At 42.0% G+C, this 15,666-nt stretch overlaps 2 protein-coding genes across 3 annotated transcripts in view; both read right to left on the bottom strand.

Annotated features, from left to right (window-relative positions):
• The window catches only part of LOC125857072 (ATP-citrate synthase alpha chain protein 2), a 1,178,350-nt gene that overhangs the window by 954,092 nt on the left and 208,592 nt on the right, over positions 1-15,666 (bottom strand). The gene's annotated exons all lie outside the window — the stretch shown is intronic.
• Positions 13,833-14,967, bottom strand: LOC125856044 (uncharacterized). Its single transcript, XM_049535641.1, is given in 5 exon segments — positions 13,833-13,940; positions 13,992-14,067; positions 14,468-14,602; positions 14,689-14,807; positions 14,875-14,967. Coding segments are annotated over 5 exon segments (531 nt in total).

Genomic DNA, 15,666 nt, shown 5'->3' on the forward strand with positions numbered 1-15,666 from the left:
TATAAGTTATTAGTTTACGGAGGTATCTCAGATATCTCGAATAAGGAGACGGGACGAGTTTGATAGTTAGAGTTCTATTTCTAGGAAGGAAGAGACTATCGGGAAGCTCATTCTCGTCCGGTCTCGAAGTAGAGGGTAGAACGTAATATCTTTTGTTGGTTCTACTCATCAAGCTATTACAAAAGAGTCCTCGAAAAAAAAGCCATTTTTACGGTATTTTCACTTCCGATTCGCAATTAGATCTTCAAGCTTAGCCCTATCCCGATCCATCCAAAACCAAAGAGCGAGGCTAAGCGAGGGGCATAGCAATACAGTGTTCATACTCGAGTTGCTCAAATCCAGTAGGAATATCAGGAATAGTAGGATCTAGTAGGAGCTTGCCTTAGAATGCAGTGAGGGAGCCCGGAGCTATTGAATTATTTCATAACCCAAGGAGAAGGATATGAGTCTTTACCAGTATCACAACCTCTCGATGGGAAATGGAATTTAGATCACGACGTGAACCTACTTAATAGGGGAATTTCGTTGACAAGCAAATTCCCCAGGAAAAAACAACAAACTAGTCAAAGGACAGCCTGCCTTATTCTTCTCCCGTTCAGGACCCCTATTTTCTCGGAGATAGCCTAGTATGAACTAGCACAGCAGATTCATGAGCAAGAGCGTATTTCACAACTGATTCAACAACAACCATTTTTTCTGGGGAACTTTCATATCAATTTATTCTTTCTTTTAATCAACTATAAAGGTTTTGAATTAGCTCGTTAATATTAAGGATAATTACATTCTTGAAAGGATCAAGGGCTCTACCCTCTCGAATAAAGTCTTACGCGCTTATCGTCAACCTTCGTGGCCTTTTCCTCGTATGGTCTCGCTATTTCATTTCTGGTTCTCTCTTTCAAGGTTCTTTCCATCCTGGGGATTTCTTCTTATTTCGTCTGTTCTGCTAGCTGCTGTTGCCCTCTCTCTTACTTATCTATTCCCATCCATCTTTACCTCTCCTACTCCACTACTTCCCTTCTTCAAGGAGTGATTAATGCACCTTAAACCTCTCTCTTGAAAAAGAGCATTTTTGAGTGGAGCCTTAGCACGTGAACACATAGGAACAAGGCCCTTCTTCTTTGAAAAAAAGCTTCTGAATTATCGTCACATTAGTAGGCGCAGAAAGTAAATCTTGGTATTGACTTATTGAAAATCTCAAAGAGATTGCTTAGAGAAATCTTGTTGTGTGAGGCCGTTGTTCCCCACCTTCCTTACCTTATTTTTTGGGCTTCAAATTGTGTGACTTGGAGAGGAAAGGAAACCCGGAACAAGAAAACAAAAAGGATATGAATGAATTGAATAAAGAAAGAATATATTGATCCTTGAGAATTTTCTCTTCTCAGCAATGGTTGAGAATAAAAAAGGGGTATCCGTATAGAAGGATTGCTGGTATACCGGGTAGATGTTTATCTTTTCTACTTCAGCAAAAATGTTCAAAGCACCACCTTCATCAATTATCTTGTTGTGGAAAGGGAAGTGGATAGGGTCTTACTTACTTAAAAGTAAATAAAAAAAAAAGGGAGTTTCCTGTCTTGATTTCACTTCCTTGAACTGGCTACTACCACGCAACGTGCCCTTGCTTGGTGGGTCCTTAATTAATCAATTTTAAAAAGATGGATGGATTTAGACCTTGCTTTGAGTCGTCAGGCTAGTAAAGCGCTAATTCTAAAATGATCGTTAAGGTCACTCACTCAATTCCCTACTGCCCGTTCATACCTTACAGCGAGTATCATAGATGTCTATAATATTTGGCTTACTTTCGAATTCGTTTTTGGAGAAAACGAAAAGGATTCCTTCTGGTTGTCACATCTTCTCACCCTGTCTTCTTTGTCTAGCTGTTCGTAATGCTTCCTTCTTTTCTTCGATTGAATAAATTTTTAACTTGAATCATGAAATGGATTCGAACCAATACTGCTTTTGAAACTTTCCATTTAGTCGATCATGATGGGAAGATCCCGCTGCCCTAGGATCTCGGCACCCCTCTCACCGAAAGGTGAGATATTTGCCTAACCAATACCAATCTGATCCCTTTCTTTCCATTCCCCTCCGTTCCGATCCATTCCACTTGTCTAATATAGCAAAAAAAATATAGCAGCTTCAGACACATATAACAAACATTTTTCAAATCAATCTCATATATACTTATCTTTATTATCTCTCAAATAGAATATTGATATAGACGTATTTTTTTCCATTTTTTTCAGATCATGTGAAAGTTGATCCAAAAAGCGGAGTTCTCTCTGGTCTTTTACTAATGGGGTTGCGCCCTCTTGGTCAGTTCATGGCGTTTATCATCAAGAAAGTATAGTAAGCCTTCTTGGGGGCTAGAATCAGCATTTTCGGCCAAGGCAGGATGATCCGTAAAAAGTCTAAGAAATTGAGAATAACAAGAGTGTCGCATCTCCCGAATCCGGAGATACCTATTCTCGAACTCGAGTAATAGGTTATATTCCCGTTGATAGGGACAATTGTGGAGTGTGGTGTTTACTTCTGCCCAATTCTGCCCCCTCTTTTTAGAAAGCATTAAAGGGCTATTTTCATTTCCAGCATATTAATCCTATTTCGGAGCGAAGATTCAAAACCTGAATTGTTAGTCACGGGCCAAGAATCCAACAGGACCCGGAGCACGAACGAATCTTTCGAGGAGGAGTTTGATGGGTTAAAAGGGCCCGAAAGAGGAAGTGGCTGCCCTCCTCCCGAACCAACACTTAAACCAACAAAAAAAGAAAAAATTTCCAGTTAATAAACACCAAAGTGAGATAGAAAATTTTTTCATAAACAACACCCAAATAATGAGATGGAAAATCGAATATATATATATATATATATATGATAAAGACAAATCGAAAGCCATAATTTTTATTCAAATGAAAACAATTTCTACGAACGATAAATGTAAGGCTCAAAAGAAGGATTGGAAAAAGGACGATATTTCTACCCGGAGTCATTATAGTGGTTCCTTCTTTTGATTTTTTCGATGATTTAAAGGCGACAACTTTTTTCCCCAAGGAATTAGGGCTTAGAGCTATGAGCTACAGCATATACGCAAGAAGGAAGAATTCCTTAATGGGCGGGTAAGCTAAGGAAGGAGAGTCGCTTACTTGTTTGGTGTGTTTGGAACCGGGTTGTTTAAAGCTACTCTTTCTTGAAGAAAGAGAACCTGGGCCCAGGTCTTGGTGTATTTTGACATGATTCTCAATACGCTATCTAAACTAGGAAAGTCAGTAAGGAAAGGATGGACAAAGAAAGCTCTAATTCGGGTAACTGGGTGCATCAACCTCTTTTCTTCACATGAGAGGGGACAATATGCTTTCAGGAGCTTGGGCTACTCAATCGATAGGAATAGGGACTTGTTTCCACAACTGAAAGAGAATCTGAAGCAGGATCGGAAACAGAATCAGATTGAGGAGCGGAAAGCCACTCCGCTCAAGCAAAGGAGCGGGGTAAATCCATTCTCAAAAGGAATAGGTTTAGCAAATGGGAATGGCATTTCCGGGAATGCAGTCAAGGGTGAAGGAGCAAAAGAAGCTAACTCGACTGAAGAATGTTTCCGAGGAGTGACTCCAAGTAGAAGTTAGAGTAGAGAAGGAATTGATCCTTTCCTGAAGGATATAGTACTTAGGACACAAACTAAATGATCGAACTGATGAATCTCAGTCTAGGTGGAGTTTACCAGCACATAGGTAGTCTAAGTTTCTAAAAAAGGAAGTCTCTGACTTCCAGTTTGATATTCTCTGAGCTTACTTTCCACTCTATCTTCAAAATTAGAGAAGGTTTAACGATCAGTAAGAAACTCCTCAATCAAGATGAATGAGACCTTTCATGGAAGTCTTAGTTGGACTCTACACCGCTACGCACCTTACGTCGATCTAGATGATAACATTGCCTTTCTTCCTATGAAGAAGGAGTAGAGACCTAGCTTTCCTCTGTCTGTTAAAAGGTAATGCTATACCTTTTGTCCTTGACAATCGGCAGGGCATAGCGGGAAAGAGTTTGACGATCTAGTTACATATCACATAAGATGGGTACTCTCGATATTGTCTTGGGAATTATCAGTATATATAGTACTATACTGGACTCCATCTACATAAGTAGAAGCATTCAAGAGTCACTTGACAGTTGTTATTCCAATTTTCTGACACTCATCTTGTTAACTGACTTAACCGCAACACTTATCCAAAGACAGGACAAGTTGAAAGAGCTTCAGTAGTTACACTTTCTGTCTCACGTAAGCAAGAGAGTTTAGAGTGCCATACAAAGAACCTTAGATAAGGGGATTCCTCCCATTGACTGAAGTTCAGAGTCAACCTTCTACACAAGGCAATTTTCTGATAGAGGGGAAGAGGCAGAGCACAACCGATTCTATGGCAAAAGATGCGCCTGGTATTGCAAAAGCAGGAATGAGTTCACAACGTTCGAATAAGCTACTCGACCGACTAAAGCTAAAAGGAGAAAGGGAGAAGACTCTAGTTGTTGAGTACCCTGATGAAGGTACCGGATCGACTTCTAGTTATTGCGGATCTTACTTACATCGGTTCTAGCGCTTTCTCTAAATTCTCTTTTGGACAGATCATTCCTTTCCTAAGAAAAGACCTAGAGGAAGAAAAGAAAGCCTCATAGACAGAAGCCTTTGTTCAGTTCTTGCTTCGGTTGGTTTACGAATCAAAGGAGACTAACAAACTACAACAAAAGCAAGTGCGCTGGTTGGATTGACTAAACCAATGCAACAATCAAGAAGGGGATCGATAAGACATGAGTTCCCAAACTGTAGTATAAGTCTTTATTGAAGATGTGAGCTTCCCCTCATCTTACTTCCCGCCACAAAGACAATAATAGAAGGAAACCTTTAACAATAAAGAAGATGTACTACAACCGCATACATATGCCCTCGATACAAAGTAAGAAAGAGAAAAGTCCTCACCTCGGGTTAGCCCAGAAATCAAGCAAGAATCAACTTCACACACTAAGAATAACATCATTATCTGAGAAAGCACTTAAAAGATCAAATAAGATGAAGAATTTTCCTTTTTTTCATACTACAACATTGACTAAGCTAACAGAAGGATTTAGGATTGACGGAGAGACTGAGTCAAGCACTATAGCACAAGGATTATCATTCACTTGCCTCAAAGATTCGAGGCAAAAGAACCTTCTCCATTACGGGGGAAGAAAATTATAGACTGGTGTAAGGATTTACTTACTATTCAACTCAAACTGGAGGACTACCTAGATTAGAATGTGGATTCAATATTTCGTGATAGTTATCATGGATTGAAAAGGACGAGCTAATAGCAACGCAAAAGTTTCATACAAAGGTGCCTTGAACAGGCTGGGAAAAGACGTTTAGAGCGGAGGAAAAACCAATCCAAAAGGGACGGATGAAAGGGAAAATTACTGTAATTTTTGGTTAGCTGACTAAGAGCGGATGAGGCGGGCAAGGAGAGCGGTATTGCTATAGGTTCGATTCATCAATGTTAGTATCTCAGTCACAAATTGATGTTGTCCTCAAAATACCCCTTAGTTTTTACTCAACTATATCCGTAGTATTAGGAATTTGACCACCCGGATGTTCTTATGGATCTCGATATGTTTGGCTAACTACGATGGAATAGAGCCATTCTAAGTAGAACCCCTTCTTACGATATGTCAGATAGAGCGGGATCAGTCACATAATAGCCCCCAGTCTTTTCCTTACGATGATTCATGCCTTGCTCGTGCCGTAAGAATGTCGTATGCAAATGAATTCACTTTTGGTATTGAATAAATGGGCGAAAACCCGATGCAGCAACTTGCGAGGGGTTGTGCTTTGCTACTTCCTTAGGTTTCCATCTATTGTATTTATCTACTTGGGAATGAATTCGTCCGTCAAACCCGCCATTTGTATGCACCCGAACATGTTCAATCGACCTTCAGCGTAAGCGACTTCTTACTACTATAGGCTCTAGTTAGGACTTAGATATGAACACCCCCCTTCGTTAGAATCCACTCTAAAGTTTCTTAGTTAACAGGGATCGTTCAGTAATGACCTAGTCTTTCGCGAGACTTCAGGTTTACCTCTTTTGTTGGTCTCGACTTCTCCATGATGATCGCATTTTGTACCCCTACTAAGAACTTGAGAGACGGAACTATGACTCACGGAAGTGGTATATTAGTGCCTTTTGCGGTAAATCCTTGCTTGACTTGTTGATCATCTATCATTACTGGCGAAGCAAGCATACCGATAATCAACTCGCTTGAGAGAACAATTCGAGCAGGAAGACCCCTAGCCAGCCCAAGCAAAAAAGAGGAACTAAGGTCAACTAATGCTTAAATCATACAAATTTGGACATCTATGCCAGTTCCGGTCCGTCCATCTTCCTCTATCTCAATAGCTTTTAAAATCGAGTGATTTGATTTGCTTACATCGGAGGATGGTCTAAAGTTGGCCCTTGCTATCAGTCCAACCAAGGGCACCCTTTCCTATTCCCCTTAGTCGATGGAGTAAACAAACCCAGATTCTAATATGGGTTGAGTAGTGAGTTCCACTTTCTCTTCCGCAGCAAGCCTAGTCTACTTTTGTGAAGTCAACAAGGCCTTACATTTACCGTTGTTCCCAGACCATGGCGTATACCACCATTGCATTAGCATAAGAAGAATACACATATTAGTAGGGAATGTTCCTAACTCCTAACCTCTAGACTAAAACTTCACCTGAAAGCAAGCTTGAGAGCAAAGGAACCCACGCATTACACTACCAATCCTTGGGCTTGGGATTTACTTATTCTTATTTACAACAAAGGAAAAGCCCAGCCAAGTTCTTCTAAAGTCATTCTTTCTGGCAACTATCTAATATCGGTCAAGAGCTGCCATTGGATGAACTTTCATCAATTCCCTTTTCGGTTTGGATTTCAAGAGGTGTCAACCATAAAAAAAAGATCTTGTCCTTCAAAGATCGATCTGATAATTGGTTAAGTAAGGTAGTCGCTTCTCTTTTTCTTTATACCGCTCTGCGAGCAGAGTGAATTAATATAAATCTTTCCAAATATGAGGAGAAAAGTGAGATTGTTGTCCGATCTTTATCGTCGAATCCCCAAATGTGCATCGTCGAGTGTTTCAGCCGATCCCTAATCTCCCAGTATCAATATTTCGGCTGCTTAAGCCGTTACAGGTACAAAAGTGGCTACAACGGAGCAGCTTACTCCTAAGATGGATTTACCGATTGAACTAGATTTACCCACCCTGTTCACGGAGATTGTTGTAGGTTCCGTAGTTGCAAGAATTTCTCACGATTGGGTTGGTGTGAAGTCTACCGCCTGTCTTGCCTATGCTTTGCATGAACATCTCAATGTCCAAGATAAAAAGAATGAGGGGAGGAATCGACGAGGTGAGTGTTCTCGAAGAGAAAATAGTGATGGAAAAAGAGTGAGGAGAATTTGAAAGTCGAGATGTCAGAAGGTACAAAATATGGGTGCAGGAGTTGCTACAACTGCTTAAGAGGGAGCTGCTATCGGTATTAGAAACGTCCTTAGATCCTCGATTCATTCCGTGGCGCAAAATCCATCATTGGCAAAACAATTATTTGGTTATGCCATTTCGGGCTTTGCTCTAACCGAAGCTATTGCATCGTTTGCCCCAATGACGACCTATTTCATCTCATTCGTATTCCAAGTTCGTTAGTAATCATTTATGGTGGGTGGATATGCAGGAAGGAATCCATGTTGTTAGACTAACTGGCCGAGAAAGCGAGTGAGGTTCCTGCTATGGTGAAGTGAAAGATCTTTCACTATAGTGGGAAGAAGACAGGTGGGAGCGAGTCGAGCGAGAGCAAAGCAAGTTTCAGTGGTGGGTTGTCTTCGCGGTCCCATTTCGTCAGCTTTTTCTAGGCAATAGTCGCTCGAATCGAAGTAAAGGTGAGGATTGGAACCCACATTGGTCTATCCCAGCTTTGATAGGCGTAGAAATTAGTTGTTGAGCTACTTCTCAGTGAGTTACTTACGGAGAGGCCGTCGAGAGAGATTTGCATATGTTAGCTAGCCTCATATCTTTCTCAATGTCCAGACATCTATCCAATGCCTTCTTGCTTTTCGGCCTTTCACTTCCCGCTTGAGGAGCAGTATCTAGATGTTCGAGTAGCTTTGATTTATTCTAAGTCATTTTTTACAAGACCAGTTTGAAGCCTGGATTTTGAATTCGATTCTATCCTGCTTGGTAAATAAGGTAGTTTTTTCTTGCTTTGAAGAGAGACCTTGAGGGGGAACAACTGACCTAAGCAACTTGTGGTCTGATTGCGCCATTAGCGAAATCATCTTTTTTTTCTGCGCTAGACAAGAAGAAGAAAGGGGCAAAAGTAAGCCTTCAAGAAAAGGTTCCTAACTCATTTGAACTTTCGGTCGGGGTAACTAAAAATAAATCCATGACCGAGTTACCAGAGCTATAACATGGGTCTATGCCCCTTTTACCCTCTATCAGTGGAACTACTTAAGCTGGTTGTCCCAACTAAAAGCAAAAATCAGATTTGGAATCAGAGGTATTTCACGGGATAGCCTTTCTGACAAGCACTTTTTAGTGATATCAGTTTGATTTTGACCGAACTATTCCCACCTAAACATAAAGAGCTTAGATTGTCTCATTGTGAAATGTTCGCATCCAAGTCGTTATTCCTTAATGAGAAGAGGCATAAAGAGATAGTTTTGTCATGTCTCTATTTCGACCAAGGTTATTTGTCTAATAGAAAGTGTTCTCCTGCAGCTGTTGAAGTTTGTATATCGAAAATGGACGATCTCTTCCTCATTTTCATATGTGTGTTTGGTGATTTGTGTCTTGGGTCATCGATTTCTCGAAGGAGACTTTGAATGTGAGCTCTGGAGGTGCCTGTGTTACTAGGGTGTCTCCCCTGTGCTTCTCTTTAGCAAGACTTCGCACGGACGACTTGATTCCTTATTCAGATTTCGAACTGTTATTAAGCGGTCATATCTCTCAATTTGTTGAGGTTGTAAGGGGGGTCATCCCCTTTCATTTTGAACTTCGTGAGTATGTATGTCATGGCACGCTCATTCCCCACCCAGAGATAAAAATCCTCTTAACCATCTCAAACTCCGAGTGCTTTCCAAGGTTAGGGATGGTGGGGCCTTATACCCGAATTAATGGAATTCATTCAATGCGTAGACAGATCGGGGTCGAAATTGGTATGGTACCTAGAAATATCATAGGAGAAGAAAGAATTACTTCCGAGCTCTGCTGTGTCTTTCAAACTAAAAATATCATCATAAGTCAATAAGTGAGTGAGATTGGATTCTAGGCTTGATGAGATGTTAGGTATGCCCGTTGTGTAGAGAAAGACGAAGAAAGATTCTTTCATGTGAAAGAGTTCCTTCTTCTGTCGAGATTTTGTTCCTTAAGGTGTGCCCCTAGCCAGAGTTTTACTATAAATGATGCACCTGCTTATTGGCCTTCTATCTCTCGTGAACACCGGAGAGCTACCGATGGTGGAAACAACTATCTATCAATAACGAGATGACCGAGGTAGCGTGCGCCGCTCTGTCAAAGCTTGATTCCAGGTGAAGGTGAAACTCCCAGGTGCTGGCTCTGGTTTTCTGTAGCTGTCGTGGATCCTCTCTCGGTTAGGGTCTCCCCCTTACCTACTCCCTTACTCGCTCTCTTTGCTGCGAATTCCCTGTGTTAAGCATATGGGCTCTGAAGCCCAGTAAGCACTTTCAGACGACTGCCTGAATAAATTAGGAGGGCAGGACCATCTTTCACTATACTTAGATGAAGCCCCTGGGATTATTGAACTTAAATCAGTGCACAAGCCTATGCAAACATGTTTAAAAGCGAAAAATAAATTTCTCTTTTTGAGCTCCAATTGGACAAATTTTCTTTGACTTTTGAAGAGTTGCCTACAGAAAAATAGGGAATTACTTTCTACCAGGCTTAGGAATTCTACTCTCTATGACTTTTTATTTATTTTATTTTTTTCCTTAAAGTAGCGCAAGGCGAGCCGAGGTTGCTGGACCACTAGATTGTTGGACTGGCACCACAGGCAAGAAGCTTTTATGTTTTACAGAAAACCAACTTAACCGAATAGCTGAGGAAAGAATTGCCCTAGCCGAAAAGGCTTTTGAAAGGGCTACATTCTTCAGCATGGTGTTGCCGGGATCGCCCCAAAACAAAAAAGATAACATCTATCTCATTTCCAAGGATGAGATAGATGAGCTTGATCTTACCCAACGCTTCAAAACGGTCAGAAAATGGAACAAGGAGTCCGTAGTGGGTTCCCTGGAGAGTGGCTTCTGGTTGATGATAGTCGAAGAGAATATTAGGTTTTGACGCTCGAGATAATATTTCCCTTGACTGTAAGGAAGGGAAACAACATTTTTTTCATTCTTTTCTTATGAGATCGTGTACAACAACCTTAACTGCACAAGCCTGGGCTGGTCCTACCTCAATCCCTAGAGGAGCCGTATGAGGCAGATGCTCCACGTACGGTTTTGAAGCTAAGCCTTTCCACCAATGGGGCCTAGGGACCGATATAATGATTGCTTTAGCTAGGGCGGCCGGCCTACTATGGGCACCTGTAGGGATTAGTGTGTGAGACCGCGATCCACAAACTGACGCATTGGACTCACCCTTTACTTGGGAATAGAGAAGGGAAACATAGCATGCCACAAGAGTGAGGCGAGGGTTTGAACCCTACTGCGACAGGGACGCCTCACGAGCCGGCCTTTTAGAGATGAAGCTTTTTGGCGAAGCCAAATCAATTTCAGGCCACCAAACCCTGTAACTGATAAGAAGGCCCTATGGATTAAAGGGAAGCGTGTACGTTGTCACACTCCCTGCCTTCCAAAGGTTCCTAGAGGAATGGCGAGACATAGTAGAGCGACGACTGGGGAGCGGGTTCCTCACGAGAAGGGGGACATGAGACGGCCATCTTAAGGAACATCACGACCTACAAACATTACCGGCAAGACTTGGGAAAGCAACCCGATTGGGTTTCAGAGGATCCATAGTACCTGCAACCTCCTGGACTTCATATTCATCATTTTTTGAAAGTGAGGGGAAGGAATCTCTTTTCTACAATGGATAAAAAGGGAGCAGATTTGACTCGACAGAACCTAACGATACATCCAATACCAATGATATGTGCCTAGAATGCGTTGCTAGATCTCTGCTCTAGAATGTTATACAAGCAAAAACGAACGCGCTGTGACCCCGGGCTTCCCTTTCATTACTTCTTTCATGACGAGAGAACCGCGTCCGGACCAGTCGTAGTGGTGGTTAATGTTCTTTAAATAAAAGCTCTGTTGAACCCCTACTTGAAATGGAGAATAGCAGAGTTGTTGTACAGCCTAAGGTCTTTTCCTACAGAGAAAGCAGCTAACTACCTGCAAATTCTGACCTGGACCCTTCTATTGCAACTATGAGCTTTTTGATCTACTTTATCGTATAAAAGCAAAAGTATGCCGAAATGGACAAATTCATTGTAAGTCTTTCGGTGTCTTCCTTATGTGTGATGCATGTGCCCTGTTCAAATAGATTATTCTTGTCATTTAGTAGCATTCAAATGGTTTATCTTAGAAATAAAATTCCAGAGGATTGGCCTCTTGCTAGCTAATTTACCGACTAAGTTAGTAAGTGATTGAGGGCTACCTCTCCCCAACTCTTACCACAGGCTGGCTTCGACAGATGTCAGAGTGAATCCGATTCTTCGAATCAATTATTTTTACAAATCCAACCCCGCGCGTGGATGTTGAAAAGTGTGTGAATGGCATACGCAAGATTGGGGATGGATAACGGAAATTCATTTATTATAGTCAGCTAGGAAGCACTAGCTAGGCAAGTCATACTGGGAATGGACTCCACCCCGATTAAGATCCTCTAAAAGGGTATAGAGCTTCTCCAACAACTCTTCCCTAGTAGCGGTCCTAGGATTATCTAGGGCCCGAGCCCTATGTTTCTCCCAATCGCCCTCCGGATCAAGAGGCGCCATCCTCTTTATTATGTCAACTTTGACCTCGACCGAGCCACCAGGAGACTGGTAGTCGTACTAACAGCTTGAAGGCTTGTCTTGAAGGCGTGCCCCCGACCCCCAACACAGGAACAAGACTAAGACGTTTCGTTTCCATTTTTTTGGTTAAAAGCATCGCATAGGGGAGGTTTATACTATAGATGTACGCTAAGGAATATTATTAGTGAGACAGATGTATAAAATGCATATGTACTATAGCTTCAAAAGAAAATAGATCCTTATTCGAGTGTTCTGGTGGTTCCCCCTTCTGGTCTACTATCATTTTTTCACCGCCGGTAGACTACTTTGGCCCACCAAATGGGACAACCAAAGTAGATGGCTCGGCTCCCTCTTGCTCTGGTCTACACTCCCCTTGTGAGTCTCCACTCTCATGTACTACTCTACTATAAACAAACAGAACTATTACAGATAGACTAGAACATTTCCTATGTCAAACCATTCGATTGAATGCAATCTCTGATGTCAATGATACGAAAAAGGGATATATACAATGAATGGAATATACTGCTAGAGTATTTGAAAGCATCTGCAAAGCCAGCAACGGGCACAATCGATCGTAGATCCCACATGATGCCTTGTACCCTCACCCAACCTTGTATCTCGCCTGTCGACTTTAGTCGAGCTAACTTTCGATCGAGGAAAATCGGTGAAAAGTGTTTGTAGCGTCAATTCCTTTCGGTGTACATCTTACCCAAAACAAAATACCAGAAAACATAAGTTGTCGGCTCTTATTGCACTTGAAGGAGGAATAAGACCAAAAAGAAGAACTAACGACAGGAAGAGAAGATAGTTAGTTTCTAAAGGCTGGACCAATCAAACCATATCGGGAGCAAGGAGCACATATTCTTTATTACTGACTTTTCGTGGTTGATCGCACCAACAGGAGTCGGTGTTTGTGAGTATGAGAACATTCTTTATTGCAAGATGTTCGTCCACCCGCCTCCTTCGGTCAACTCAAACAAGAGGCCAGGAAGGACATTGTTGAAGGCTCACTGAGTGCTTCTAGGTTAAAGGGAAGCACTAGACTCACTCCACGGGAACTCGCTTTTCGGTTTGCTTTAGATTTGGCATTCATTCCCCCTCCCTTTCCTGGATTTTGCGTTATTGTCTGTTATGCTAGCCTATGATGGATGAAGGCCTTTCATTTTGGCTCTGTAGGGCTACCCTATGGTATGGGCTGTTATCTCAAAGGCTTGGTTAGGCTCTTCTTGTTGGAGTATCCTCGCTCAGAGGCTAAAATGAATTCTCTCTTTTATTTTGGGAGTGCCTGAAGAGACCTGCTTACTGGAAGGTACCATTCACAAAGAATGGTGAAAGGTTACCTACCCTAGGATCCTCCTTATCTTACAGAGGTTTACTACGAGCCATACCCAGTGAGATACATATTGCCCAAATGGAACCTAAAATATAGGATGGGTGATCCATAAGATCATTTGGCGAGGTTCAGCCCTCAGCGTGGGGATCTTCCTGGAAATCAAAACTTATTTTGTTAAGGAACGAAGTAGCCCGTCGCTTACCCGCGGTTCTCTTGGTATACCCACATGTGTGCCTCCTAATTCCGTGAAGTCCTTGGAGCATGTGCGATTTATTCAGGATCCATGTCAAGAAAGAAGTTAGTCACTTATTTTTTATTTTTTGTTAAAATGTCTGGACTCGAAGAGGGAGTCGATTCACGAACTTCACCATTTCCTAGGTCCTTATCGCCTTTCCCCGGTTCAGGGTATGGGTTATTTCTTTATGTTTAAAGTCCCGGTGTGAACTCCCCTACTGATCAGACTCCGACGGATTCTTAAAAAGAGAGGAGCCGTGGTGGTCCCCCCCGGACCGCCCGGATCCCACGAGTGAATCAAAAGTTGGATCTACATTAGATCTCACCCAAATCACCCCATCTATCCTCCTGAGGAGGATTTTGGTTTCAAACCCCAGTTCGAACAGGAGTATGCCATGCTAATGTGCCTTGGATGATCCATATCTTAGGTTCAGGCGCCGATGAGCACATTGAAGTATCCATGTGGCTGAGAGCCCTCACCACCCAGGCACAACGACACAATTATCTGAGGCGGGTTCTACCACTGAGCTAATAGCCCGTCGTGCGAGCCTCCAACTGGGGGCCTGCTATGCCAAAAGCAAGAGAAATGCCATCCCTCTCTTTCCTTTTTCCACCCCCATTTTGCCACACGGGGGGAACATGGGGACGTAAAAAGGGGGGTCCTATCAACTTGTTCCGACCTAGGATAATAAGCTCATAAGCTTAGTCTTACTTTACCCTCGAGAAAGGAAAGAAGACTTCCATCTCCAAGTTTAACTTAGAGGTATCTCCGTTATTTTTTTAGTGGTGTGAAGCAGCGTCAAACCAAAATACCTAACAAGCATTAGCTCTCCCTGAAAAGGAGGTGATCCAGCCGCACCTTCCAGTATGGCTACCTTGTTACGATTTCACTACCCCTGCCTTCGGCATCCCCCTCCTTACGGTTAAGGTAACGACTTCGGGCATGGCCAGCTCCCATAGTGTGACGGGTGGTTTGTACAAGGCCCGGGAATGAATTCACCATCGTATGGCTGACCAGTGATTACTAGTGATTTTGACTTCATGCAGGCGAGTTGCAGCCTGCATTCAGAACTGAGGACGGGTTTTTGGGGTTAGTTTACCCCCACGAGATCGCGACCCTCTGTCCCCACCATTGTAGCACGTCTGTCGCCCAGGGCATAACTGGTATGATGACTTGACGTCATCATCACCTTCCTCCGGCTTATCACCGGCAGTCTGTTCAGGGTTCCAAACTAAACAATGACAACTAAACATGAGGGTTGCGCTCGTTGCGGGACTTAACATAACACCTTACAGCACAAGCTGACGACATGCATGCACCACCTGTGTCCGTGTTACCGAAGGCACCCCTCTCTTTCAAGAGGATTCGCGGCATGTAAAGCCTTGGTAAGGTTTTGCACATTGTATCAAATTAAACCACATGCTCCACCGCTTGTGAGTTATGAAATTTTCCAAAATAAAAATTGGACTTTGCCTTAGTTTTATTTGGTAGGTCCAAGGCAAGGGGCATTTTCGTAAATATTAATTTTAGTTAAATTAAAAAGTGGGTATATTTTATATTATTTCTAATTTCTATATATGGTATTAAAACTTTTAAAAAGGTTTGCTTTAATTCATTCTTCAAAAAAAAAAGGGGTTCTCTCTAGAACACCATTGAAGGCAAAGGTCAAGTTGGAGCTAGGGTTTCGAATTGAAGGTTTCTTGCATCAAATTTTCGTGGGTTTTCTCAATACTAAGGTATGGTGGCTCTTTATCTGAAGCTAGTTTTCGCTTTAGAACCAATTTCAAAGGGTTTTCAAAATCTCAAAAGTTATGAAAAACTTCTATTTGTTACTCTACTCAAGGGTTCTTGCATTAAATGGTTTTAAATGATGGATTGTGATATTGTTGATATTAAATTGATGTTTTCAAGTGAAAAATCTCATGAACCCTTGATTTCACAAATTTCTATATTTGACTTACGAAATGGGTTTGTTGATAATGATTGGGTATTGATGAATTTATGCTTAGAATAGATTGTATTGTTGATGTTTATGATTTTCTATATCTATTGATTAATGTTGAGGATGGCTTT

Source organism: Solanum stenotomum, chromosome 2 (assembly GCF_019186545.1).
Source record: "Solanum stenotomum isolate F172 chromosome 2, ASM1918654v1, whole genome shotgun sequence".
Taxonomy (NCBI): Eukaryota; Viridiplantae; Streptophyta; class Magnoliopsida; order Solanales; family Solanaceae; genus Solanum; species Solanum stenotomum.